The sequence below is a fragment of the Diadema antillarum genome, unplaced genomic scaffold, assembly GCF_040938485.1.
Source record: "Diadema antillarum isolate AM-2024a unplaced genomic scaffold, OU_Dant_1.0 seq00001271_RagTag, whole genome shotgun sequence".
In the NCBI taxonomy this organism is placed as follows: Eukaryota; Metazoa; Echinodermata; class Echinoidea; order Diadematoida; family Diadematidae; genus Diadema; species Diadema antillarum.
This window is the reverse complement of record NW_027272053.1, coordinates 542,078-568,564: the sequence shown is the minus strand read 5'-3', so window position 1 is coordinate 568,564 and position 26,487 is coordinate 542,078. Positions and strand designations below refer to the sequence as shown.

Here is a 26,487-nt window from a genome sequence, read left to right as displayed (position 1 = left end):
ACAATATGCGCGAAGTACCAATTGCAGTCTTCGATCTAGGGCAAAAGAGACAGCTTACCTTCAAGGTTTGTAACGGTACCAAAGTCGATGGAACCTTCTGAGACGTCATCGAGAGCCGACGATCGTTGACGGAATCGTAGACAGTCCATCCTCGCTCGATAATTTGACGATCTCTGCTAGCGCCGGCGTATATCGCTCTCACCAAAACTTAAGAATGACTCGATGATGGGGTTTTCATTGGTGCATTAATTACGATATTCTTGTGCACGGCAAGGCTGTATCTGCACGGATCCCCACGCGATTGCTTATCTGCTGTAACATCTAACTAGGCTATCAATACTCTGTATACATAGGTTACGTAACGTGATATGACATAATGTGTAGACAAAACCACGGATCCTCCAGAGAACGATGCTTGCAAGGACGTATAGGCCTATATTATCCTATCGCATTATGTTATTTCATTTGTGGTGATATCGGAGATTGCCACCCTAAATACCTGGCATGGCTGGTCCTAAAGGTCTCTCATTTCATGATGCACTTTATGTATTATAGCGTGAACAATTTGGGATTCAACTCAATGTAATTTCAAAGGTTTCTGTAATAGTAATACTATGCGATGGCCTAGGGAAAAAAAAGATAACCTTCGCAACCATTCACAGAGTTCGAACTGAAACACATGCAAGGCGTGCACGCACACGGCGAGTGGTATGTCCTGGGTATTATGTTATGTGTAGCTGTGCGTTGCGTCTTCCCACCTACCTGCTGCTACACAGGAATCCCTTTCATTATCAATGGCGCCACGAGCTCACCGTTAAATGCACACACGGACTTTACACCTACTTGGAGAATTTGTAAATTACACATCTGTTTGCTTTTGAGTAGCGTTGATTAGTTCGTTACAAAATTACGTGATCAGACACTATCTGCATAAGATATTGGTGACACGACATTTGCTCCTGCGACAGTTAAATAGTTTTTTATTTTCTCCAAGGACTTAGGGTTAGGGTTGTGACAGGGTTTAAGATTTATAGGCCCCTATGAAGATAAGGATTATGGTTATGTTTGTGGGTAGAATTTATGTTTGGCTTAGCGTGCAGTTGCTCCATTGAAATATTATTTCATTGGAGCGACTGCCGCAGGAGCAAATGTCATGGAACCCAAATATTACATCTGCATGAGCATTGGTTGCCTCGGTGCTCTTCAGAATTACCCGGATTTGAGGTACTCAATGCCAACGACAGATTCGGAAAATGGTAGATTTATCATTATGAAAGATTGCTTACGCATTTTGTTATGTTCCTGAAAGAGTAAGTAAATTAACTAGACAAAGCTATCACCCTCCCTCGTTCACCAAACACGTTTTCATTCTTGTGGACCATTTTGTAAAAATAATTCTTTATTCGAATTTCGTTCAATTTCATTCATATCACAAAATTCACGTTCACAGAAACAAAAACAAAACACTATACAAAGACAAACTGCATTATGAACAAACATTGTACAAAATAATGCCAATACTATAGAGTCACACACACACACACACACACACACGCACGCTGCATCTACATGAATGCACGCACGCAAATTATACACTGTTTTTTTCTCTTTGTCATGATATAATAAAAAGACATCTTTTTATGTTTGTCAAAAATAATATCGAAATGAAGTCAAGGTCAAATAACATGAAGTCGTACGCAGAATCAAGGGATTATGTTATATAAAAGTATCATGCCATATATACGCTCCTTCCAGGAGCAATTATTCTTAAAGGAATGCATTGCATTGGTTTAAAACTTCACTGATTTGTAGATCTGCTTTCATTGCTCTGATGGAACTGATTTTCTAGCTTCCAGGCACTATATCATGCTCTAAATGGGAAAAAAGCCTGTTCTCACGGGACACGCGAACTACTTGAGAAGGATGCTAATATTGGACAAAATCTAAAAGCAGAAAAGTTCATTTGTAGCAGTCTGCAAAAGATCATCACAAGGGCGATGTTCTGACGCGTTGTCAACTGTTCGTTTTACTTTGGCGGGAATTCCAAAAACAAAACAAAACAAGCAAACAAACAAACAAAAGCTTGCTAAATTTCTTACGAAGGTTTTTCTGTATCCCATTCAGGTCTAGCGATATCTTAACGAACATTTGGTGTATGGTTGGGGGTAAATTCGCACCATGCGACACATCTGTCTTGTGTAGAACGTATGGCTGAAATATCTAAATGGTTCACAGCTCAGCTCGGAGCAAAACTTCTCTGCAAGTTTTGCCCTTTTTTTGACATCTGCATCCTTCTCAATCACTCGCGTGCCTCGTGAAAAAAGACCATAAAATACCCCTCATCACAAGTACGAATAAACAATGGCCCTACAAAAGAAAAAAAGTGATAGGCCGAAAATTCCATACCTGTCAGCAGACACATCAACACGCAAGAAAACCATGATAGTACAGTCAAAAGATATATGTTCTTGCAAATATATATATACATATATATATATATATATATATATATATATATATATATATACATATATATATATATATATATATACATATATATATATATATATATATACATATATATATATATATATATATATATATATATATATATATATATAAAGAAAGACAATGATAAAATTTTCGGTCTGCCTCAGACCTTCGTCAGTGTAAAGACAATGATATATCATTGTCTTTACATTGGCGAAGGTCTGAGGCAGACCGAAAATTTTGTAATAAAAAACTTCTCGTTGGATCCATGGCGTATTTGAGACTCTTTCTTCTTATAATTACGACATTCGAAGTCCAACACGTGGAAAGTTCCAAGATGAACGCTAGATATATGTATACATTATACATCGGCATACATACATACATGCATGCATACATACAAACATACATACACACATACATAGGTCTATGTTTGTGTTATGATATGCATTTATGTTAGCAATTGGACTGTGTCAGTGCAGTTTTGTAGACATTATTTAAGTTTCATAATCAAAACAAAGAAATGAGAACAAAAACAAAAAAAAAACCAATAACAAAAACAAAAACACACACACACACACACACCAGCTAGTCTGTAATGCTGGGTCATCTAATGAAGCTATCATTAACCCATATCGGGCCAACACACCTGTGTACACAAACACCCAAGTGGCCCAGCACCGTTCGCGCGCACACGCCGACAAACAGACAACTCTCCAAACAATCGCTCTTCATTAGCAAGCAATGAAAAAAAAAAAAAAACATGTCAAGTTATATATCATTTGAAAGAGGAAAACAATCTCTTTAATATGGTATACAATATACTGCCATTCAATGAATAGTACAGTCATAGTACTCAGCGGAAGTGAATGACGTCACTCATAAATGGTCATTTTATTCACTACGGGATATTCCGTATGTGGCCCCTGTGGCGTTCGGACGAACCACGGAATATCCCGTAGATGGCCCGATATGGGTTAACTCGTGACCAGCAATTTTTTTTTTTTTTTTTTATAGCCAAACAGCACGTAAATACAGTGTATACGTGTATATGTGTAGATGTAGTAATTTTGGCATCCCAGTTTTTACTTCGTTGTGATGAGAGTTTTGTTATAACCATGTTGATAATAACAGGAGTGCATTGTAATAAACTAGTGTTATAGTCATTATCACATGTAATGTCCTGATTGACTTCCTTTCTAACGTAGCTACATGCATATACAATATCACAATAAACAAAATCAACATACAATGTACATACACACTGCACTCATAACTTATGCAGCAGCTTTCAAAATGCCAACAAGCCACACATGCCGGTAATTAAAATCACACTGTATCTCAAGTGTTTGATTCTTTTTAAAAGATCTTTAAGCATTTAATAAACAGTCTGAAAAGAAAAGTTGATGTCAATTACACTCTGCCACCAAGTCATATATAATGAGCAAAGAATCTCTAACAATCCATTCACTATTAATCACAAAACAACTGCTGCATACAATATTCTGCAATACATGTATGAACATTATGAATTGAATATTTTCCTGTTAATATTTCTGAGGTGCACTCAGACTTTTCGAGCAAGAATTTCTCACACCTTATCTCCTCGTTCAGTACTTGATACAACCTGCATGTACACTGTACATTTATACCTATCAAATCAATGACAAGGCCTGGTGATACACAATATTGCCTCTTAAAGTTCTCCATCAATGCATACGCTCTGTGCAGTTTTGTATTTGAAGTGGGTAAGAATAAAATGACATAACAAAATTAATTGAAATGCCATAACATCTATGAAAATCGCTACAATCAACTCCTGGTATTCCACCCCATTTATGTTGTAATTACATGTACTTACAGAGTTCTCTATGAAGAACTTTGGAAATACGCATAATCCACTTTATAGAGATCTTACCATTGACAAAGTACATCTTAGTTGCCTTTTGAACAATTCTATTTTCAAGCATTTAAAGAGAAATTTAAGGTATTTAAAATGTGAGACTAACAAAAGAAAAAAACAGCAACTACATGTTATTATGTTGTCATGCAAGTAACACAGTACAAAGTCTCATAGTATTGACCACATCCTACAAATATAATTATATACTGACTTTAAAGGGATCATACAGTTTTGGTTGAGACCTAATTTTAGGTCTCTAACATTTTTTGGGTGAGATAATGAGAAACCTCTTATGAAATATGAAAGAGCATGTAATTTTATGAGGAACTCAACGTTTATTTGATGAGAATTGGTTTTGAAATGGCTGAGATATACAAAAAAGAGCGATTCAAATAAAGTGTGGGACCCACACTTTATTACAATCGCTTTGTTTTACTTTGTTTTAGGATGTTTCAGTCATTCTAAACCGATTTTCATCAAATAAACTTTGAATTCCTCTTAAAATGGTATGTTCTGTACTATTTATCATAAGTGTTTTCTTGGTATCTCGCAAAAAGTTAAAAGCCAAATTCTCATCTCCACCAATACTGTACCATCCCTTTAATTCTTATCTGGAGAATTATAAAACAAGGCAAATGGTAAGAAATTGAATTGTATTGGATACCATTGATTACATGTCGATGATACAACTATACACACATACATGTAGCTGAATTGATATTACATACATTTCCCCCACCATGAAACAATTACTGACTACATACACTGCACTACATCAGGGTTTGCTGAAACACACGTACACAAACATTTTACGTGCGGCATATTCAGTAAAGAAAACATCAGTTGCAAAATCTGTACATCATAGCCTACATTGTGTTGGAAATAATTGAAGTTAGCAGCTGAACATCATTGTCATGTATGATGGACATTAGCCTGGCTAGAATGGTCAGAATCAGGATGAGCTACCTATCACTATTTGCCCAATAAGATATCCGAGTACATCAAACAAACACTTTGAAAGAAACTTTACAGCGCAAAAGCCACACTGAAATTTGAATATATTGAATATATAGATATATATTGCTCTGGGGGACAAAGCTGTGAGGTCAAAAAGTGACTGCTTTTTGCAGAAGCATTATCAGGCTTGCAAGGAAATGCCTCCTCAATGTGAAGCCATGTAATATCTTCCCCTCCCCCCCCCAACGCATACACATCTCCTTCACCCTCTCAGAAACTGCCACAAAATCACACTGACATTGTACACAGCAACCGTGCACTTACAGGTACCAAAGGTTTTTTTTTCTTTCTTTCTTTCTTTCTTTCTTTTTTTTCCAACTGATTGACAAATACGAATTCATGAATTTGAACCAAAGGCTTTATCATGCACACATGTATCTGCACTCAACAGCAAAACAGCATTAATATGAAAACAGCAATTTGTTCATTTTTGTAGGACAGTAATCTATCGCAGCTTTTGTCAAAATTGTTTATGGTTCACTGTTTAATACTGTTATTGGTTTTTATTTCATATCGTGAACCCTGTGTGGGGAGGGGAAGGGGGTCACTTCCTGAATTGAGGCATATTACAGGAACATGTATGTGGTATTCTGAATGACAGAGCATTTCTTAACCACACTGACCACTAATCGTGAGAAATACGACAACAAAATTAATGTTATGCAGAGATTTGTGACTGAGAAAAGTATATGATTCGATCAAGTACAATAAAAATGAAATTGAAGATCACATATATGATGAATAATCCGTGATGGCATCATCAACACTATTTGATGCTTGTTAAGTGGCTGATTGAATCAGTTCCTGCGGTTACGGCGATTCTTGTTCTAGTGAGACGGAAGAGGAAATAAAGACAAAAAATTTAACCCCTCAAAATGGATGAATACTGTATGGCAGTCAGGCATGCACGGGTTATTGTAATCATGGCCACATAATGTCAATCACGTATCCAGCTCCAAGTACAGTCAGAGCTGTCTATAGCCGCCACCCAAGGGAGACGAGTAAGGTAGCCACTATTGACAGGTGACTTCAAAAGATAGGATCTTTAACATGGCTTATCTCTTGAAGGGAATTGTTTTCAATGGCTGCATACATCAGGTGGCTGCTATAGACAGGTGGCCCCTAAGGCAGGTTTGACTGCACATATACACTGTACATGCAAGAGTAAATAACACACATGCATGTAGAGCTACTACACCCATCTTAACCTTTTTTTTAACATGAGACCCACTTTGGCTCCTACAAATTCTCAGAGGCCCAGTTAGATTGAATACATTTTTTCTTTCTTTTTCTTTTTTTTGCCGACAAAGCGGCCTACCTATGAAAGCTCAACCAGTGAAAGCTAAAACTCCTCAAATACAACTTGGTATGTTTGATGATACAGCCTTCAAAGTACAAAAACATATCCACAATCAAGCAATAATGAACCTCTCTGACAATGATTAGTAAAACGCTAAATCATAATCATAATCATGTCTGGCAGAAACAGGATTTCAATCTTCTTTCATACTTATTAAACATAAATAGCTTGATCAGCACAATTTTTCTACACACATTTACAGGCAAATTCTGATGCCAATCTACCAGGGATGTCAGCCTACAGCAGCTGTTTTCAAGTGCCTATCGGACAGTCTGTAAGAATTTTAGAAACAATCAGTAACAATTTTGAATGCTTTGTATGATATGCTACTGTCATATCACTGTTTCCATGGGAACAAATTTTCCTTGGGGACAGAAAGAAAGGGTAGAAAAATGAGATCTTGTCAGCCAACATGACAAGTGACTCATTTTAATTAAATCATGTCGCAAATCGAGGGTAGGCTCTTCCTGTTTTTTATCAGCTGAAATAATAATAATAATAATGAAAAAAATACACAACCTATAGTTAGGTTCACACGCTGTTCCTAAACTTTAAGTTTAGGTCGAAAACTTAACTTTCGATGATTAGCTTGTAGTTTATCACCCTGTGGACGCACTTGCAAGTTAGCAATCTTAAAGTTTAGTCAATGATTAGAACCACAAGACATCTTAGGGTTTATGCTCTCTCCACGAGCCACAGGGGTTCTCCACTAGTAGTTTCTCTCCGTGTGGACACAATAATCAACGAGCTTGTGAGTTAGCGTGAACCTCGCATCTCGTTCGCTGGGCTGTTTTGTATTGGCATGAGGTCATCTAGCACAGACTCTGCACTTCCGTTGTAATCATTGAGTGGGGCTCGCTCGGACCCGTGTCGTGAATTCACGAATGGAACTAATCATTGATAGTTAGGTTTTCGACCTAAACCTCAAGTTTGGCAACTGAGTGTGAATGTAACTATTAAAACAAGAAGAAAAGAAGAAGTTCTTACCTCATTGTTTTGGGCCAAGATGACAAGAATGTGACGGAACAGGTTGATGAAGTCCAAGAAGAGGTCAACAGAGTGCCTGTGAAGTTTGAGGAAAAGATTGGTATTGTGTTTATTGACCGATTCTGTGACGCGCTATGTGTATTTTTGGCATGGGCAGCGCCATTACGCGGTGTCTCAGCCGACCCCCCCTTCCCACTCCCCACCCCTCTCCCTACATTAGCACGCGCGCAGAATGAAAAACTGATGCATGGTTGCTTTAGCCAATGGGCGTCTCGTATTGACTGCGCGAATGCTTGCTTAGTGCGCGAACCTTTGTTACAAGTGCGCGATAAACATGTTGCCCGGGGGGGTCGGCTGAGACACCTCATGGCTGCGCCCAGTGCCATAAAATGTCTGCTGCCCTCAACGAACCCAAATCAGTCAATAAAGAGGCACCAGCCCAATCCGCATTCTCTTCTGCAATAGTAGACATGGCCTATTAAAGACCAAGTATTGTAGTAACACCATGCAATGGGACGGCTGGCCTGACTTGGGATTTTTTGGGGGAATCCCGTAATGAATTGAGTGCAGCTTACTCACTGATCTCTATGTAAGTACACACACATCTGAAGAATTTCGACGGGAATCACATATTACCGATGAGCGTATGCTTTGATGCACATATCTGCTGATGGGCAATTCTATTCTAGCAGGCCTATGCTGCTCATACATCTATCAATGTTCCCCTGTGGGCAGTGAACAAATTTCGATTCAATCAAGCCACCCCTCTTTCCCCACGCTACTGAGAATGTAATCAGTACAACTCACAATGGACTTCCTCAGTACTTGAAGCAGTCAGAAAACATTTCATCCAAGACAACAGGCAACAGGTAATCTTTGAGTACAGTAAACCTGCTCAATTTAAAACTTCTTAGTTTTTGCAAGTGAACCCCATAAAATAGAGACCAATGAGAGATTCCATAATTGTGAGATTCTCCACGTAAGGGATCTTTCAGGACCGTTTCATGAAACTTTTTGTCAGTGATTTACACTGACAACTGTTAAAAGCTACTGAAATCCTTGCGTCTGATTGGCTGATAGCAAATTTGTCGGTGAAAACCTCCGACGAACTCGTTGATGAAACGCCCCCCGATTGAGCAAAGTGCTCAGTATAGCCAGCTAATTTTGGAAACATATTACAAGCTTTTGTTTCCACAAGAGAAGTATCTGTCATAACAATCTGTCAAAGACAAGAAGAATCATGTGGACTGGAGTATTGCATTGAAATAATTGGGTCGGTGTATTTTGATTCTATACAGTTTCTGCTGCTTTGAGAAAAGGGAAATGGAAGTTTGTGTTTTCTTGAAGCATTTTGAACATGCAAAGTGTATCAGATGGATTGGCAGAAATTGAGTGTTCTATGCTGAACTGGGAAAATCAACTGTTGCTGTATAAACAAGCCCACTTCTGCATAAATAATGTTGCTTAAACCCTAACTACAAGTAAGCCAGGCTATTTAGGTAGATGATAGAGCTGGGGGGGCCTCCTAGGCCCCCCCTCCAGATCTCGGCCGTCGACCGCGTGATCGCGACGAAAATTGGCACACACATTGCCTATGACATAATCTAGAGTACCATGAAGTTAATTTTTTTAAAAATTGCCATTTATGCTAAATCATGCTAATTTATGCATAATGATGCATGAAATCAGACAATTTGGTGTAAATCACTAAATAAAGCTCAAAACAGGCACATTTTTTGTGTGAATATTCTTTTTAGTGTCCTTATACCAAATGTAAGAGAAAAAAATTGTGCCATCAGAAAAAATTTCTCAAGTATTTCATTATTTTTTGAATTTCTTATGTATTTCGTTGTTTTTTTGACTTTATGTTTTTCATTGTTTTTTCGATGAAATTTGTCGGTGACATTGTTCCGAACAAGAAAATATGTTATTAATTGATTGTAATCAATAAAACACCAAAATAATCATGCTTTTGTGAAATTTGCCTGTAAGCACAGTTTGCATTGAAAGTGTACACGAATTCACGTTTTTGAGCAATTTTTGGTCTGACATGCACGTACACATTTATGCGCAACTTCGGAACCGCGCGCCCGGGCATCGCAAATTTGGTGTCAAAAGATGCAAGAGACTCGAAAGAAAAAGTTATGAAATGTCGTGGCGCTAGCTTTTCGCGATAGTGATACATCGCACGGAACGTCGAGGGGGGGGGGGGGGCCTCCGAGGCCCCCCCCCCCCCCCCCCCCCCCCCCTGGTCTAGTTAGGGTTAATTCCCATCAAAGCGATTTCATCATCGTGGGAGCTTTTGAAACATCTTGGTCTGCAGCAACTGACTGATGACTATGCCTTCCTCAGTACTTGATTCACTCAGATGCCAGATGACAATTAAGAGAACGGACAGGAAAGCTGAACGCTAGCCAGGCATTTCACAGACAAGAAAAATGTAAATGCAAGACTGACTGTGTTTTAACCAGTTGAGGACAAGTCCCGAGTATACTCGGGCAGGTGTCTATGGAAAATGCGTGTTGTAGCAAAATCAGCTCATCCTCAATGGGTTAATGTTTCTGTGATGGAAGTGCTTTACAACATATGGAAACTCCAAAGAGCTTGACAAGAGTAGAAGTACAGACAGTACTTTTATTTCTGTGAATTTTTTTGGGTGACGGCAAGGGTGCAGAGCACAATACAGGGGAAACTCGGTATAACGAACACTGCTATAACGAGATATCGGTTATTACGAGGAAATTTTCCCAGTCCCAAATTTCCTTCCACACAAGTCTATGTAAAATGCTACTCTTATAGCAAGATCGGCTGTAACGAAATAACTGCTATAACGAGATAAATTTTGTGATTTCCAAACAAAGAAAAACATAGCCAATCAAACCTGATATAGCGAGGTAAAGCAAAATGTCTTCGGGTAAAGCTTTACTTCGCCTGTGCTATCATGTTCCGAGATTGTAAAGCTCGATGCGCCAAAAACTGTCTTGTACACACATATTTTCTTCAGTTCACTCTACAGCTAGCACCGCATGTTGTACGTGTATACGAAATGTGTGTGTGTGATACACGCAGAAAATGTGGTGGGATGGCCGTATACATGACATCATCATGACGTTAAGCAAGTGTGAGGCAATCTGATGCTGTGATTGGCTTTCTACGTAGGGAATTCCCCATCTTCACACACACACAGTCATAATGTACATACAGAATGTGTCACACACACAGACACACAGCATTGTGCAGACCATATTCAAGCTTTCCACACACAACACACACCCATACCATAACCACACACCAATCCACAGACGATCTTCACACAATCGCAAGCTATATAGATTTACAAATTCAAACATCTACAATAAGAAAAACATTCTTGATATCGGATTTCATTGGCGAAAAAACATCTTCTTACCCATAAAGGTGAGTAATTACCTCACACACATTACCAAGTTATCAGTATTGATGGAAAGATGATGGGTAGTCCCACATGTGCAAATTAATGTCTTTATGTTATGCTTTCTTTTATGCCTACTGATATAACGAGATATCGGCTATAACGAGGAAAACGACTCGGTCCCGACCATCTCGTTATATCGAGTTTCCACTGTATTTGAAGACATGTGAAGAGGTTGATCGCAAAGCGAGTTAACTCCATTACTGCTCACTTGAGATATTTGCGATTAAAGCTGCTAAAAACAAAGAAAATAATAAGAAAATACGTGTATGTGTTTTTTTTCTTTCATAACTTCAAGAAGATTCCTTGTTATGTAACAAGTAACGTATCTCAGGTAAGGTTTCATTTTGCTCTATCTGATGATGGACTTACTTAAAATGTTTTAAAGTGGCACTTATCTCTTCATGAATACTTGCTGAGCTATTGCTGGTATTGCTGACACTCACCAGATGAAGTCATCGTCGCCATGGCTATGCTTCTCGACAATGAGCTGAGTGTCGAAGAGGATGAAACCACTGAAGATGACCACGCCCATGTACAGAGCCATCTGGAAAAATTAGAAGAGGACAGGAGATAAGACCAAGAAGATTTCGAAACCATACTCAAACTTAGAGCCCGGTTCCATTAGCGTTTAGGAAGGGTTGCGTATGAATTGTGCACAAAATTGGCTTATATTCGCTAAACATCTGCAATATTTGTGAAACATGCTTGTATGAGTCAGCAGAAATCTGCACAGGTCCGCAATTATCTGCAGAGGCACGTTTTCAGTTGCCAGGATTCTTGAGTTGCACAAAATTTTGGTTGCAGATGTTTAGCGAATATAAACCAATTTTGTGTGCATTTCATACGCATATCTTCCTAAATGCCAGTGGGAGCGGGCCCTAAGGGACAATATTAGACTTTTGCACTCTTCACTATGCTTTTACCTTATCCAGGGCAAGATGGAGGTAATTTGGAAGAAGCCGGCATAAACACATACCATGGTGGATACTTGGTCTGTCAGTTGGTTTTGAGCTCAGCATAAAATGCAAAGAGTTAAATCACCATACATCAGTTTTCAATTTACAAATGATCAGTAATAAGGCAGCATGTAAGTAGCTCATGTGTACATTTGTATAAATGACCTTCCTTTTTCTCAATTGCTTAGGCACTTCAATTATTTTTAATGCGACACAATGTGACAGCTTGCCTGGCGTAACTATCAAAGTAATTCACATTCAAACAAAGAATGAGCATGTGTTGACCTTGTTACCAGAATGGCACATCATTTAGCATTTAGGAAGCATTGATTTCAGTGCAGTAAATTCAATGGAGTAACAAACTTCATCTATAAATATTGCCAAAAACTAGACTTTAAAGATGGCCCTTCCCTTTTGCATTCCTTCCCAAATTGCACAGAACATGATATATTCTACCAGAATGACAAGACTATTGTAAATCTATAACATTTCTGTGATATTTGAAGGTTGTTAGCCGTTAAAATTCAAATAGTGCACCAAACGCTCACCGTAACGTATTCTGTGTACTAGGCACAGCTGCAAACATTAATCCTCCTGTGGTTGTAATATGATACTTATACTTCGAACAACAGATATGCATGTTAAAGCTGTCAGAAAAGAAGAATTCACTAGCTTCTCTTACTTTGTTATCAATGGAAAATAACAACACACCACTTACAACATGAACTACATGTACAACTAAGTGCATCACACAGGTCTGTAAAACTAGACTAGTAATAGTAGTATTTAGATTTGTAATTTTTGCGAAGTTCGCAAAAATTATTCAAATCTTAACGGTCAATTTAACTAAACAAATAAAGACCCTCTTGAGTTCAAAATTTACAGGAGGTTTCAAAATAGTGTTTTCTTTAATACCTAAGTGTTCTCACCAATTCTTCAAAAATTTGCATGCAAAAGGGATTGGCTGTCTTTAACAAACACATCGTTGCTCATAGATAGTGGATAAACCGGCAAGCATTATTTGTAAGAATTACATGAATAATCATTATATCACAGGGTGCGTTCGAGTGCTCTCCTAAAGCGAACCGTACCATACCGTACCCGCACCAGAGGAGCGCTCGAACGCTCCTTAAGTGTACAGTACTGTACTGTACCGAGCCAAAAGTGGACCACTTCCCGATGTGCTTCAAAAGCATACCTAAAGCGTCCCAAAAGTTTGCTGTAAAGCATGCGTGTATCATACGCATACGTCACAATGCAAAGACATCATTCTCTTTGTTCGGGATAGCTGTAAGTAGTTCAAGCGCCAGGTGAATGACATTCTTGCTATTAAAATGCGTAACCTTTTCTAAAAATAACTCATGAGGTACGCTTTCTCAACAGAGCTTTCATATGCTTCATATCTGGCACACTTCGGTACGGTATGCTTTGGTTCGCTTTAGAGCGCTCGAACACACCCACAGATGCTATCTCACTGCATTAAAGAGCCATCATGCCTCTTAGTACATATGACCTTTTTCTACTCATGTGCACAGGGGAACCACAGACTGGTTTATACTGGTACTGTGTTTTACCTGAAGGATCCTAGTAGAGCCAAAGAAGATGTTGATGAGGCTCATAAAGAACATGATGGACAGACCAGACATCAGGGGACCTGGATGAATATTGAAAAAGAAAAACAAACAAACAAACAAAGAACATGAATTCATGATGGAGAGCCCAGACATCAGGGGACCCAGGTTAGTATTTAAAAAGAAAACAACAAGCAGGATAAACTGCACTTAACAAGCAGATTGCTTTGACAGGGTCATTCCGGTGGCCATCCACGCTCCTATATGGAACTAAACTATGCCCTGAATGTTGGTCCAGCCTGACCAAAGGGTCCAAGTATCCAGCTCTGGGGGGCATTTCATGAAGCGTTTTGTCAGATATTTCGTCTGACAAACTGTTAAAAGCTACTGAAATCCTTGCATCTGATTGGCTAAGTCCGACAAATTTGTCGGACACGATGCTTCATGAAATGCCCCCCAGTTCAGTGGACTTACCATAATTTTTGCAGTTCACACAATCTCACAACCATCTTCTACACTGTACTTTTAGTTTTAAGCTAATGGTGCTAATTATTCTAGTCCTTACAGAGGGCGCTATGTGAATCTTACGAGTTTGGTGGGAACTGAAAAGAAACTTGCTATTATGCCCTTGTAAAATATATGAATATCATTTGATAGACAAGATAAACATATTCCACATCAATACCTTAGTGTCTTTTGTCAGTAAAGTGTACTATTACTATTAATATAAGAATGATCTCCCTGTAGACACCAACTGTTTCTCCGTCAAATAAGTTTGTCATTGCTGTCTATCAGTCACACTCCTTTTTTTTTCTTTCCTTTTTTTTTTGGGGGGGGGGGGGGGGGGAGGGGGGTCATTGTACTGACAAATATGTGAGATTAATTGACCTTAGACCTCTTTCAAATTACGTAATCATGTATTCTATATGAAAGCAATAAAAGTGGTAAAGTATAAAACTAAAAAAGAGCGGAAGGGTGGTTTCGGACGGTTCAGATACTAATGGGTTAATGTGTTCACTTACCTCCCAAGAAGAGCATAGTCCGCTGCTGTGACATCAAGGCAGCCAGAGAGAAGCAAACAAAGACCACTGTGGTAGCCATGAAGGCCGTTGTGATGATCCTAGTATACAAGAATAGCAGGAAACGTTAACATGTACTGGCAGCTCCTGTTTTAACAAAGTCCTCAGGACGAGCGGTTTTCTTTTATCATATCAAAGTTTTGTTACAGCTGGACAAATTAAGTATAGACAAATAATAGAAATAATTTTTGGATCTGAAGGTCTACTTCATTGTGACCAAAAAAACAAGAAAAAGTAGAAATTACGCGGTGCGTAAAATACACAGTGTATGTCCCCGCCGGAAGTAGCATTTAGTAGCAAAATGTATAATATAGGTCAAAAGATCAAGGTCAAAGGTCAACATTCTGTGTAGAAGTTTTGAAGCCCTAACCTAGTGCCATCACATAAAGCAAACGGAATCGAAATCCGGTTAGAAATGGCGAAGGAGTAGCATTTTGTAGCCAATGTACAATATAGGTCAAAAATCAAGGTCAAAGGTTAAAGAAGTCAAAGGTCAAAATTCTGTGTACAAGTTTTGAAGCCCTCACCTAGTGCCATCACATAAAGCAAACGGAATCGAAATCGGGTTAGAAATGGCGAAGGAGTAGCATTTGGTAGCAAAATGTACAATACAGGTCAAAATCAAGGTCAGAGGTCAAAGAAGTCAAAGGTCAAAATTCTGTGTACAAGTTTTGAAGCCCTCACCTAGTGCCATCACTTAAAGGACAAGTTCACCTTCATATGCATGTGGATTGAGTGAAGGCAACAACGTTAGTAAAACACATCAGTGAAAGTTTGGGGAAAATCCGACAATCCGTTCAAAAGTTATGAATTTTTAAAGTATCTGTGCAATCACTGCTGGGGTAGAAGACTACTACAGTGTATGATGTCACATGCGTACAACGATATAAGGAAAATAAAAAGAGAATTTCACAAAACTTGACTTTTTGAATAAAGTGCACATTTCCTCGACTTGTTACTGACTTATGTTAGGGGTAATATTATTCCCCCTGACTTCTGAAAGAGAGAAGTCGAGTGCTCTTTTATTATGTGAGAAAAGTGAGAATATCTTGAATTTTCTTTACACTTTCTTTATATAGTTGTACTCATATGATATCAGAAGCTATAGTAGTCTTCTCATCCAGCCATGACTGAGCAGAAACTTCAAAAATTCATAACTTTTGAACGGATTGTCCGATTTTCCTCAAACTCTCATTGTTGTGTTCCACTAATATTGCTGCATTCACTCAACCCACACGTCTATGAAGGTGAACTTGTCCTTTAAAGCAAATGGAATTGAAATCGGGTTACAAATGGCGAAGGAGTAGCATTTTGTAGCAAAATGTACAATATAGGTCAAAAATCAAGGTCAAAGGTCAAAGAAGTCAAAGGTCAAAATTCTGTGTAGAAGTTTTGAAACCCTCACCTAGTGCCATCACATAAAGCAAACGGAATCGAAATCGGGTTAGAAATGGCGAAGGAGTAGCATTTTGTAGCCAATGTACAATATAGGTCAAAAATCGAAGTCAAAGGTCAAAGAAGTCAAAGGTCAAAATTCTGTGTAGGAGTTTTGAAGCCCTCACCTAGTGCCATCACATAGAGCAAACGGAATCAAAATCGGGTTAGAAATGGCGAAGGAGTAGCATTTTGAAGCAAAAATGTACAATATAGGTCAAAGGTCAAGGTCAAAGGTCACAACTGAAATTCTGTGTATAAGTTTCAAAGCTCCCATGTAGTGCTATCATATAAAGCAAACAGAATCAAAATCGGGTTAGAAATGGCGAAGGAGTAGCATTTTGAAGCAAAATGTACAATATAGGTCAAAGGTCAAGGTCAAAGGTCACAACTGAAATTCTGTATAGACGTTTCAAAGCTCCCATGTAGTGCTATCATATAAAGCAAACAGAATCAAAATTGGCTCATACAAAATGACAGAGAAGTAGCAAATTGAACATTTTGATCACACACGGACGCACAGAGGGACGGACGGACAGACGGACGGACAGACGGACGGACACACAGACACACACACGTACGGAGCCCGTTTCATAGTCCCCTGCTCGAACTCGTTCGGCGGGGACAAAAAAATTATAACCATGTACGTTATAATGGGAGCACACTGTACTGTACACACAGAGACAGACACATATATCCAGTAACATCAGGTGGCTACATATAGATGAATGTTTGTTTGAACACATATCTCCACATATACGTACATGAATATTTGTTATTTATACTGTACATAACAGTGAAAACTGGACGATCAATATAAATTACTTGCAGTGAATCTTTGATTCCAAAGATAGAAACCATTTCTTACTTGGGACACTGACTAGGTTGAAGTTGATGATACATTAACACAATGAGCTTGGTACATCAAAATTGAGCGTATTTGTAATGCTCACATTACCGGTATCTATTCTGAGAAGTAAAGCAACATACAGAATAGATGTACATGTCTCTGCAGGTTTTGCTATAAGGGTTCATTGGAAGCAAATGTTTCACTGCAGAACACATAATCTACTGCTGGTGGAGAAACCTTATCAAAATAAATCTTCTGATTCTTCTTTATCATTATCCTCTTTACCCCCAACAGCACTTGCTTGTATTTACACGTATGCCAATCAAATTATGTGGTATGTTCTTGTCCCCTGGCTTTGGGAAGAACCCGGTTGATCAAAAAAATCATGTAAGATCAATGAATTTTGATGTACTGGCATTATGGTGGGTATGTTTTGTACAACTAAAGCACTACTGTGGCCTCTTTTATAATGATATTAAATAATCATCACATGAGTAATATATCATGTTGACACACAGAGTTTAAAGTGGAAACAATTTAACCTTGATGACCCTGTTCACATCGATAACATGATAACTTACGCTGGGTCAATATCGGCCACCACTGAGAGGAGAGGTCCCATACTGATTCCTGCAAACAAGCACCAAAACAAGTTGAAAGACACGGTAAACAATTACAATGCAAACGAAAACCTCATTAGAATGAACTCCATTATGACGAGATGTTGCTTTTCACCTGTTGAGGATGAGCCAACTTTGCTTTAACAAATGTTTCACCATTTACACCTGCACGAGTACACTCGTAATATTAGCCTTCAATAGGTTAAGGAGGTGATTCTGGCCATCACAACTTTCTATCTTAGTCTTTTTTAGTACATTTACAACAAGGTACCGGTTACAAGGTGAAAGCATTGGTCCTGGCAACCTTGTTATAATAGGGTCTCTCTGAACTACAAATCTGTCATGTTACTCTTTTGTTTAAAGGACAAGTTCACCTTCATAGACATGAGGGTTGAGTGAATGCAGCAATATTAGTAGAGCACTTCATTGAGAGTTTGAGGAAAATCGGACAATCCGTTCAAAAGTTATGAATTTTTGAATTTTCTGCTCACTCAAGGCTGGATGAGAAGACTACTATAGCTTGTGATGTCACATGAGTACAACGATATAAAAAAAGAATAAAGAAAATTCAACATATTCTCACTTTTCTCACAAAACAAAAGAACACTTGACTTCTCTCTTTCAGAAGGCAGGGGGAATGATATTACCCTTAACATATGTCAGTAACAAGTCGAAGAAATGTGCACTTGAATTAAAAAAGTAAAGTTTTGTGAAATTCTGATTTTATTTTCTTTATATGGTTGCATGCATATGACATCATACACTATAGTAGTCTTCTCATCCAGCAGTGACTACGCAGATACTTTAAAATTCACAACTTTTGAACAGATTGTCAGATTTTCTCCAAACTTTCACTGATGTGTTCTACTAATATTGCTGCATTCACTCAACCCACATGTCTATGAAGGTGAACCTGTCCTTTAAGCTTGCAGGTGTGCCTCCCAGACAGCAAAGTCTTCATAAATACAAACAACACGATCATCTAGCAACATAATGTGGACACATGACTTCAGAAACCAAGTGATATCTATCTGCACAGTATGCCAGTGAACTGGAGCAGATTTCCCTTGGAAATCACTACAGGTGTTCTGACTGATATATGGGATATAGGAAGGTGTAAATAACAATCACAGAAATAATGATATATAGGAACAGACTGACTGAGAAAAATAGTGTGAACACTTCAAGTCATGATGCTCTTTCATATTGATTTTAAGAACTATTGCCTCAGTGCAGCACAAGCAAGGCATTTACACTGTACAAACTCTGCGGGAGCAAATGGACATGACTGAGCTAGGTACTGTCAGTCAGGTGTCACTGTGCGGCTTTCTTCCAGCGAGGGCAGCACACAATACTCACCCATGCAGAAGGCGAAGCCGAGGAGGATGGACAGGCGCTTGCCGTTGTTGTCGTGAGTCTGCGGGGTCACACGCAGCCACAGGAGGAGGCCGAATGTGGCAATGGCGGTCAGGAATTGACTCTGTGGAGGTAGGGGGGGGGGGGATAAGAAAAACATCAAACATATACCACTTTAATTTTCAAGGACCACGCAGAGCACAATCTCATGTAATACTGAATGATGCATTACATATTTAAAACCAGAATGACAATGCAAGTATAAGTACCCATATTGATGACTTGTATTTATGTGATGTAGTAAGGGCAAATTGCAAATCAGCTGCAATTGTATGACCTGTTGCAATAGCAAAGTTTGCATGTCAATAGAGCTGCAATGTAGTCATGAAATCAATCGAGAATTAACCTCGTGGAACACACATAACAGAACAGCACCACTGGCCAAGCTTTACTTTCAAGATCTACCACATGCCTATGGCAAGTACTGTACCTGGTCAAGGAATAGCACACTGGTTTCTACAATATGATATGTGTACACTTCATCTTCTACTGCAACATTTTGGTCCAGTATTTAATTCCACTCTTTAAGTCCCAAAAACAAAACTTACAAAGGTTGTCTGGTTAAAAGGAGTATCATATTAAAGTTATAACTAGTGGTCACTCTGATTCTTCATCCCTTCATTTTTAGAGTATGATACTGACAATACACACTTCCAAATCATGCCTTCCGTTTTGACAAAAGATGAGATATAAATTAAGTTTCTTAACCGTCTCGAATCTCAAGGTGGTTCCTGATATTGTGTACATTGGCAGTGAAATATACAAGTAGGCCTACAGACGACTCCCATTGTAACACAGTCCTCGGGACCGGCAGTTTTTTTTTTTTTTTTTTTTTTTTTTTGTCGGTTAAATCACTATAACTGAAGGGAATTTTGCACAATAGACACTTATCAGTAACAATAATTTGGCGACCTGACTTTATACTTCACTGTAACAAAATAATAATAATAATAACAATAATAATAAAGGACATTTATATTGCGCAGCTGCTATAATAATATACTCTACTGCACATTACAAAATAACATACATACAAGAAATTTAAACATGCCATTATAAATGCCATTAAAAATGCCATTATAAAAGTGTTTATTGTACCAGGAGCACCCTCAAGGAAGGCCATACCTGATGAGGATACTTGAAAATGCTGCCCTCACTTCAAAAGACCCTGGTTAACAGCATTCTTGTTCATGAACCTTCTTAATAGGAAGATAAATTTTTTCTTTCCACCAACAGGCTAAGTATGGGAAGAATGGCATACAAATTCTTAGGGACAGAGTTTGACTATGATGTGGCGCACTGGGTGCTGTTCGTTATTCCGAAGGTTCGCTATTCCGAAGGTTCGTTATTCCGAAGGGTCGTTAATCCGAAACACGCAAATTCTCTATACCTACAGGTTCGTTAATCCGAAAAATTTGTGGCGTTATTCCGAAGGTTCGTTACTCCGAAGATTGGTTAATCCGAAAATGAAATTCGGAACAATGAACCTTCCGAATAACGAATCCTAGGAATAAAGAGCCTTCGGAATAACGACCCTTCCGAATAACGAGCTGTAACCGGCGCACTAGTCTTACCTGGAGGAACTGTAGCACAACATTCACATAGCTTCCCGCTGCAGCAGCCATCATGCACATAGCAAGGCAGGAGTAGACTCGCTTCAAATGGGACTGGCAATCTTTGCTCCTGTCCATATCAAATGACATAAAGTGAAATCTTGTTTAACGAGTCCTTCAAGGAGATAATCATCGATTCGTAATCAAAATCTAGGAATATTCCTTTCATCTCCTACATTTCAAATGCTATGACATTACCCAGTCTCAGCTACACGATGAATAAATTACAAATCTCATGTGATTTAAACCCTCTGTATATAAATTTCACATCATATCTAAGGTGGAAACAGTCTTGATGTTGAATACATGTCATAGAGTGTAAAACATATCAAGGACAACAACAAAAAACAACAAAAGGCTGGATCAAAGATTTGAGAGCTGACTGACTTTTTGTTGAATAAACTGTGTTCATTAGGTAAAAAGAAAAGTTGTAGGGAAGACTTGGATTGTTTGACTTACAGCTGTGAAAACTGGAACAAGGCATTCCACTCTATCTTGCGGTTTCCCGTGAACAGGTCCATGATGAAAGTATCTTCCGTGGCAAATCTGAGCAGGTGAAATTAATGGGAAAAACATTAAACATTCAGTGAGAAACTGTATTTGAGCTGTAACCATTAGTATGTTTACTCTTTATTTCCTGTATCATGTGTGTCTCCCATCATATACGGGTAATATTGTAATACGCAAGATGCATGTATTGTACTGTAACACTTATTCTGGTGTCCAAAATCATCATCAGCTAGTCACTCGACACTCCACGAGCTGGGCAGTAGGCCTACTTAGTCAACCTCCAACAAATATTCACGGCAAAAGGGAGAGGCAGAAGGGTCCTCTCTCAGTGAGTTCCAGTGGTAGACTGATTCTTTATTGAGAACCCACAGGTTATTTCCATTTGCATATAGACTACAGTCACTACACAAACCAATCAAAATGCTATATGGAAAAGAGTGTGACCTGAGGTCAAAGAAAGAACCAATGGAAAGTAAAGATGAGGTGATCATGAGCTCAACTTAAACATGAATGGGAACAGAACAAAAGAGTCATGTGGTGTGGAGATGGGCGAGAAGTAAAGAAGGTACTGGAAAGTGTATAATAGGCACAAGGAAGGGGAAATGAATTGTGGGATGTTTGGAAGGCTGAGTGTGAGAGGAAATGATAAGGGGCATGTATGGAAAATAAACTCTATGGAAAGCAAAACAGGAAAATTGAATTTCATACAAATACATCTTTAGATCAATTTCACGCTCTTACATCTGCATGTGTGTGAATAACATGCATACAATACAACTGTAGTGGGACACAACAAACAATTAACTATGTGGAGATAGCAAAAAATAACAAAATTATAAAACATACCATCAGATTAAACAATTACAAAAAGTGTGTTTATCTCCATGCATGAAGCCTGCATTTTAATGGAAGGAGAAGAAGAAGAAGAAGAAGAAAAAAAAAACACAAAAACCTGCAAACTGTATATAGTGTAAGTACATAGGTGTACAGAATCTGATCTAACTACAAGGTTGTAGATCTACTTTACTAGTCGTTTCTAGTGGCAGTATGAAACTGTTACTAGTATACATGTACTTGTAGCAACGTTAGTGAAGTTTTATTCTATTAATCTAATGTTGATAGTGTGCAAATGTAGAGGACTAGAGAATGCGAGTCATGGCCACGGTGTGCCATTTTAGAAACAGCAAACACATGGGTCTAGGCTATATAAATGCTGCAATATTTCTTTATAGTCTACAGTACATTTAATACTGATCCTGAAAAGTAAACATGCGTGTTTGTTTCAAAGTTATTTCAACATTCACAACAGAGATCTAACATCGTTGGATAGGCCTAACAATTAATCAGGTCTGAGGGTATGTGACCGTGCATCACAAAACGAACAAAAAGTCGTACTCACTAATTTTGCATGAGGGACTGAAAATATGTGAAATGGGTCAACCTGGCGAATGTTGAATTTTTCTATTTTCTGAAAGAGCGAGTCTTCTTTTACATCATGCTGAAATTTGGGATCATGACACAGGCAGGAAAGTGTGTTTTTTTAGAAGTTTATATCGAATATTTTGGCAGAATAGTGTGATTAGGTGTGTCTTTAGAGTCCCCTTTTCATTTTTGAAAAACCTTGAACACACTCTTCACTTTCAACTCTAGTTACTTTTGAAAGGATGATGCTACTGCTTTGGAAGTTGGCATTGATTATTGATAGAATGTGTTAATGAGGCATGCTTAATTTCAATTTAATCTGATAATCCCTTCATTGTTGTTACTCTGGTGGTTTACTTCCTGTTTTTTGTTCCATTCATCACACAGCCAGCACAGCTTGGTTAAGATTAAGCGCTTGAATAGACACTGTAATTCAGAGCCTCTTTTCTCAGTTCACGCTTTTCCTGAGTTCGTGCTTTCTTTCCAATATTTAAATAGGTTAGGAGGGGCCATTTGATTTGAGTTCTACATCATTTTAAAGCTTAAAGTCTGCTCTTTCAGAATATGAAATGTCTTAACTAAAAATTCATGTCTGGCGACTTTTTGTTTGTTTTGTGGTGCAGGGTCACATACAATATATTGTCTTACGGTAGCTCCAGAGGATGCTTGTGGTTGTAGACATGCACACTTTGGTAGGTATAGTAGGTGTCCAACACATCGACACTGTACATTGAAAGCGACACCCCTCTATTTATAGCATTGCGCTTATAAGAATGAACATTCATGCGTGAAACTACACAAAGTGGTTTTTGCATTCTTCACTGGGGATTTGATGTCATAATATTACTGAAAAACCTGATAATAAACAAGATTAACAGCAACACAATGATACCATACATTATAAATGCACATTGAAAAAGCACATGCATTTCACACGTATTGTCAATGTAATGGAGAGAAGGGGTGCTGGTTTCAAAATTTACGGCGCAACTGAGTGCATTAAAATAACAACCCACATATTCGAAGACGAAGCAGTTATCTTGGAGCGTGTACTACAAATCACATTTTTAATGAGCGCCTGTGAAGTAAGTGTATTTTCTTTAATTGTGAGTAAAATTTCAGTCAAATTGTGACATTGATTACATAAACCTTCTATATCAATTGATATGAAAAAAAAAAATTAAGGTGTCGATGCGTTGGACACCCAACCATACTTTGTAAGTTTTTGGGTGGATAAAGCCTGGATTTAAAAGTAAAATAACATTGGCATGATAAGTAAGCAAGCAGAATGCAAAAAGAGTGTAACGTTACATACACTTACACAAATATTGCCCACTTTTATTAGGCCTATCATTTTTTATTATAGCCTAATGGGGATCCCATGCGACAAACACAACACAGCATACGCATTTACAGACTTCTAGACAGCACTAATTTACTGAGATTCTGAAAAAAAAAAAATAACACACAGACAACGACGTAATTTTACATGTATTGTACTTGTAACGTTAGAAAAGAACATTTGATATTAATTTATAATAGTTCTATAAACACTGTAAACACTCACACTGTCACTAGTTGGGATTTGGGTCTAAATTGCCCTAGATGAACCTCTATTATGAATATGATTAGATCAACTGTTAGTAGACAATATGATAACAATCAACATGGCTGTTTAACGTTAATGTGGTGATTCAGATAAACTTATTTTGTAGAAACTAGAATGTTCGTTGACGTTAAACCGGTTACTGACGTAGCTGACCGTATGTAGCACTACAAAGTGGCACGCACAATCACCAATGTCAACGAATCGTATTGTACCTACACACGACACGGTTGCCTTTCTCGAAGGATATCCTCGAAGTAGGAGCCGCGAAGCTTTGACAATATGACTTAGTACAGCACTAGAGCCGAGATTCTAGTATACTATCTCTGGACAGCTTCTAGAGTTGGCCTCAAAAGTAAAATGACGGTGCTCCTGTGAGAATCAACTTCTGTAATGTGACCTGTCTCAATCCTTCTTTCGATTGCGTTTACGTGCCGTGTGATTATTGGGCGTACACAATACTTTTACACACGTACACCAGCTTATTGATCAACGCAACACAAGGAATTCCCCATCCCACAGAAGAGAAACGGTAAGCACTATCTGGGCACCCGTCCCGCTTCATCATGAATATTCATCATCTACATGTATTCGTAATACCGTGAAAATACATAATTTTTTCATTTCCCGGCAGCGTTTTTACATTTCTCAGCAAAACTGAACATTTTTTCATCTCCAGACGAGACGTTTTATAATTCCCCGTTGATGCAATTTTTCGAGATTTTTACATTTCCCGGCCATATGTTTTGCACGTATCCAGCGTTCCGCCATTTACTAGTACAGTATCTTACTGCCTTATGAATATTAATTATGAAGCGGGACGGGTGCCCAAATAGTGCTTACCCACAGAAACACGTATGATCGTACGACAGCGCGGTATTATACCACAGAACTCTTACACATAGAAGAATCATACCCATTCACAACCCGCTGAGCTCGGTGTCGCCACCGCGCACCCCGGATGCGACGCCTCAGTGCACACGCCGCCATGTTGCTTAGCGGTACCTCCGCAGCTCCTCGCGAGTACGGTACGGTCAACTCACTGATCGGACAGTATGACAGCCGCTATAGCATGGGCGTCACCAGGGGGGGTGCGTTGGGTGCGAACGCACCCCCCTTCAGATCCTTAAAAAAAAAAAAAAAAAAAAAAAAAAAAAAAAAAAAAAAAATCAGTCTGCGAGTGACCTCAACGCCGGACGCTAAATAATTATTCTTTTCCATCTTTTTTTTTTAATTTAGCACCAGAGACAAAAAAAAAAAAAAAAAAAAAAAAAAAATCGTGGGCAAAAACAATTCGCACCCCTGGTTCTGGCAGCTCTAATTTTATACATATCTACTAGTATTCTATACAGTGTTTGCTATTTATCGACCGTACTGTACATCCGTACGGTACAGAGCACGTACACGTTTGCATGTACGTGTGCTACTTACAAGTATGTAGGGTCTATGTACGTTACTTCTGACCAATCCATATTGCCATCCCAAGATCGAGCTTAGCCTCATGAGAAAAAAAAATGGAGGGGCAAGCATATCATTAATTTGCCCCCCCCCCCCCTCTATAATTCCAGAGACAAGGAGATTTCCTTATTTTTTTTTTGACAGAAAAAAAAGTTGCCCCCATAAAAATATTAGAGGGGCAAGCATATTATAATTTTGCCCCCCCCCCCTGTCCAATTATTTCACCCAAAAGCAGTGGCGTAACTACGGAGGGGGGGGGGCGCACGGGGGGGGGGGGTGCCCCTCTCCCCTTATCCGCTGGTAAAAAAAAAAAAGAGACTTACCAAAATAGTAATTCAAGGGTAAGTAAACTGCTTTTGAATGAAAGGGTGATCATGAAATAAGATATTTTCTATGATTTTTTTTAACCATAATCAATTAGATATAAAGGGTAAAACATTGTTCAAAAAGCCCGGAGCCGACAAAAGATTGTGATTCAGCGTGATTCCTGATTGGCATTCTGCATATAACCAGGATGTGGGCAGTGTACTCAGAACATCCGAACGGCAAAAAGAGTCGCTACAATGTTGCGCAATGTGATGTAGAATGTACACCTTTGTACCTATACGCTTCGTTATATCAAAGCTAAATCATTGATTTTGCATTGTTGCTTTACATATACTAGTCTATATAAAAATGTCTTGCATTGCCAATAAAAAGACTTGACCTGGGCTAATTCCTAACTTCTCCATGTATAATACA

At 38.5% G+C, this 26,487-nt stretch overlaps 1 protein-coding gene across 1 annotated transcript; it reads right to left on the bottom strand.

Moving 5' to 3' along the window:
* Positions 1 to 6,000: 6,000 nt before the first annotated feature.
* On the bottom strand, positions 6,001 to 24,730 carry LOC139745496 (probable Bax inhibitor 1). Its single transcript, XM_071655885.1, has 10 exons — positions 24,508 to 24,730; positions 21,210 to 21,296; positions 20,712 to 20,820; positions 19,081 to 19,201; positions 17,683 to 17,731; positions 14,761 to 14,858; positions 13,742 to 13,821; positions 11,655 to 11,755; positions 7,758 to 7,833; positions 6,001 to 6,237 (listed from the first exon to the last, which is right to left on the bottom strand). Exons 2-10 carry the CDS (start codon positions 21,269 to 21,271, stop codon positions 6,208 to 6,210), a joined length of 726 nt encoding a protein of 241 aa, XP_071511986.1. The 5' UTR covers positions 21,272 to 21,296; positions 24,508 to 24,730; the 3' UTR covers positions 6,001 to 6,207.
* Positions 24,731 to 26,487: the final 1,757 nt, after the last annotated feature.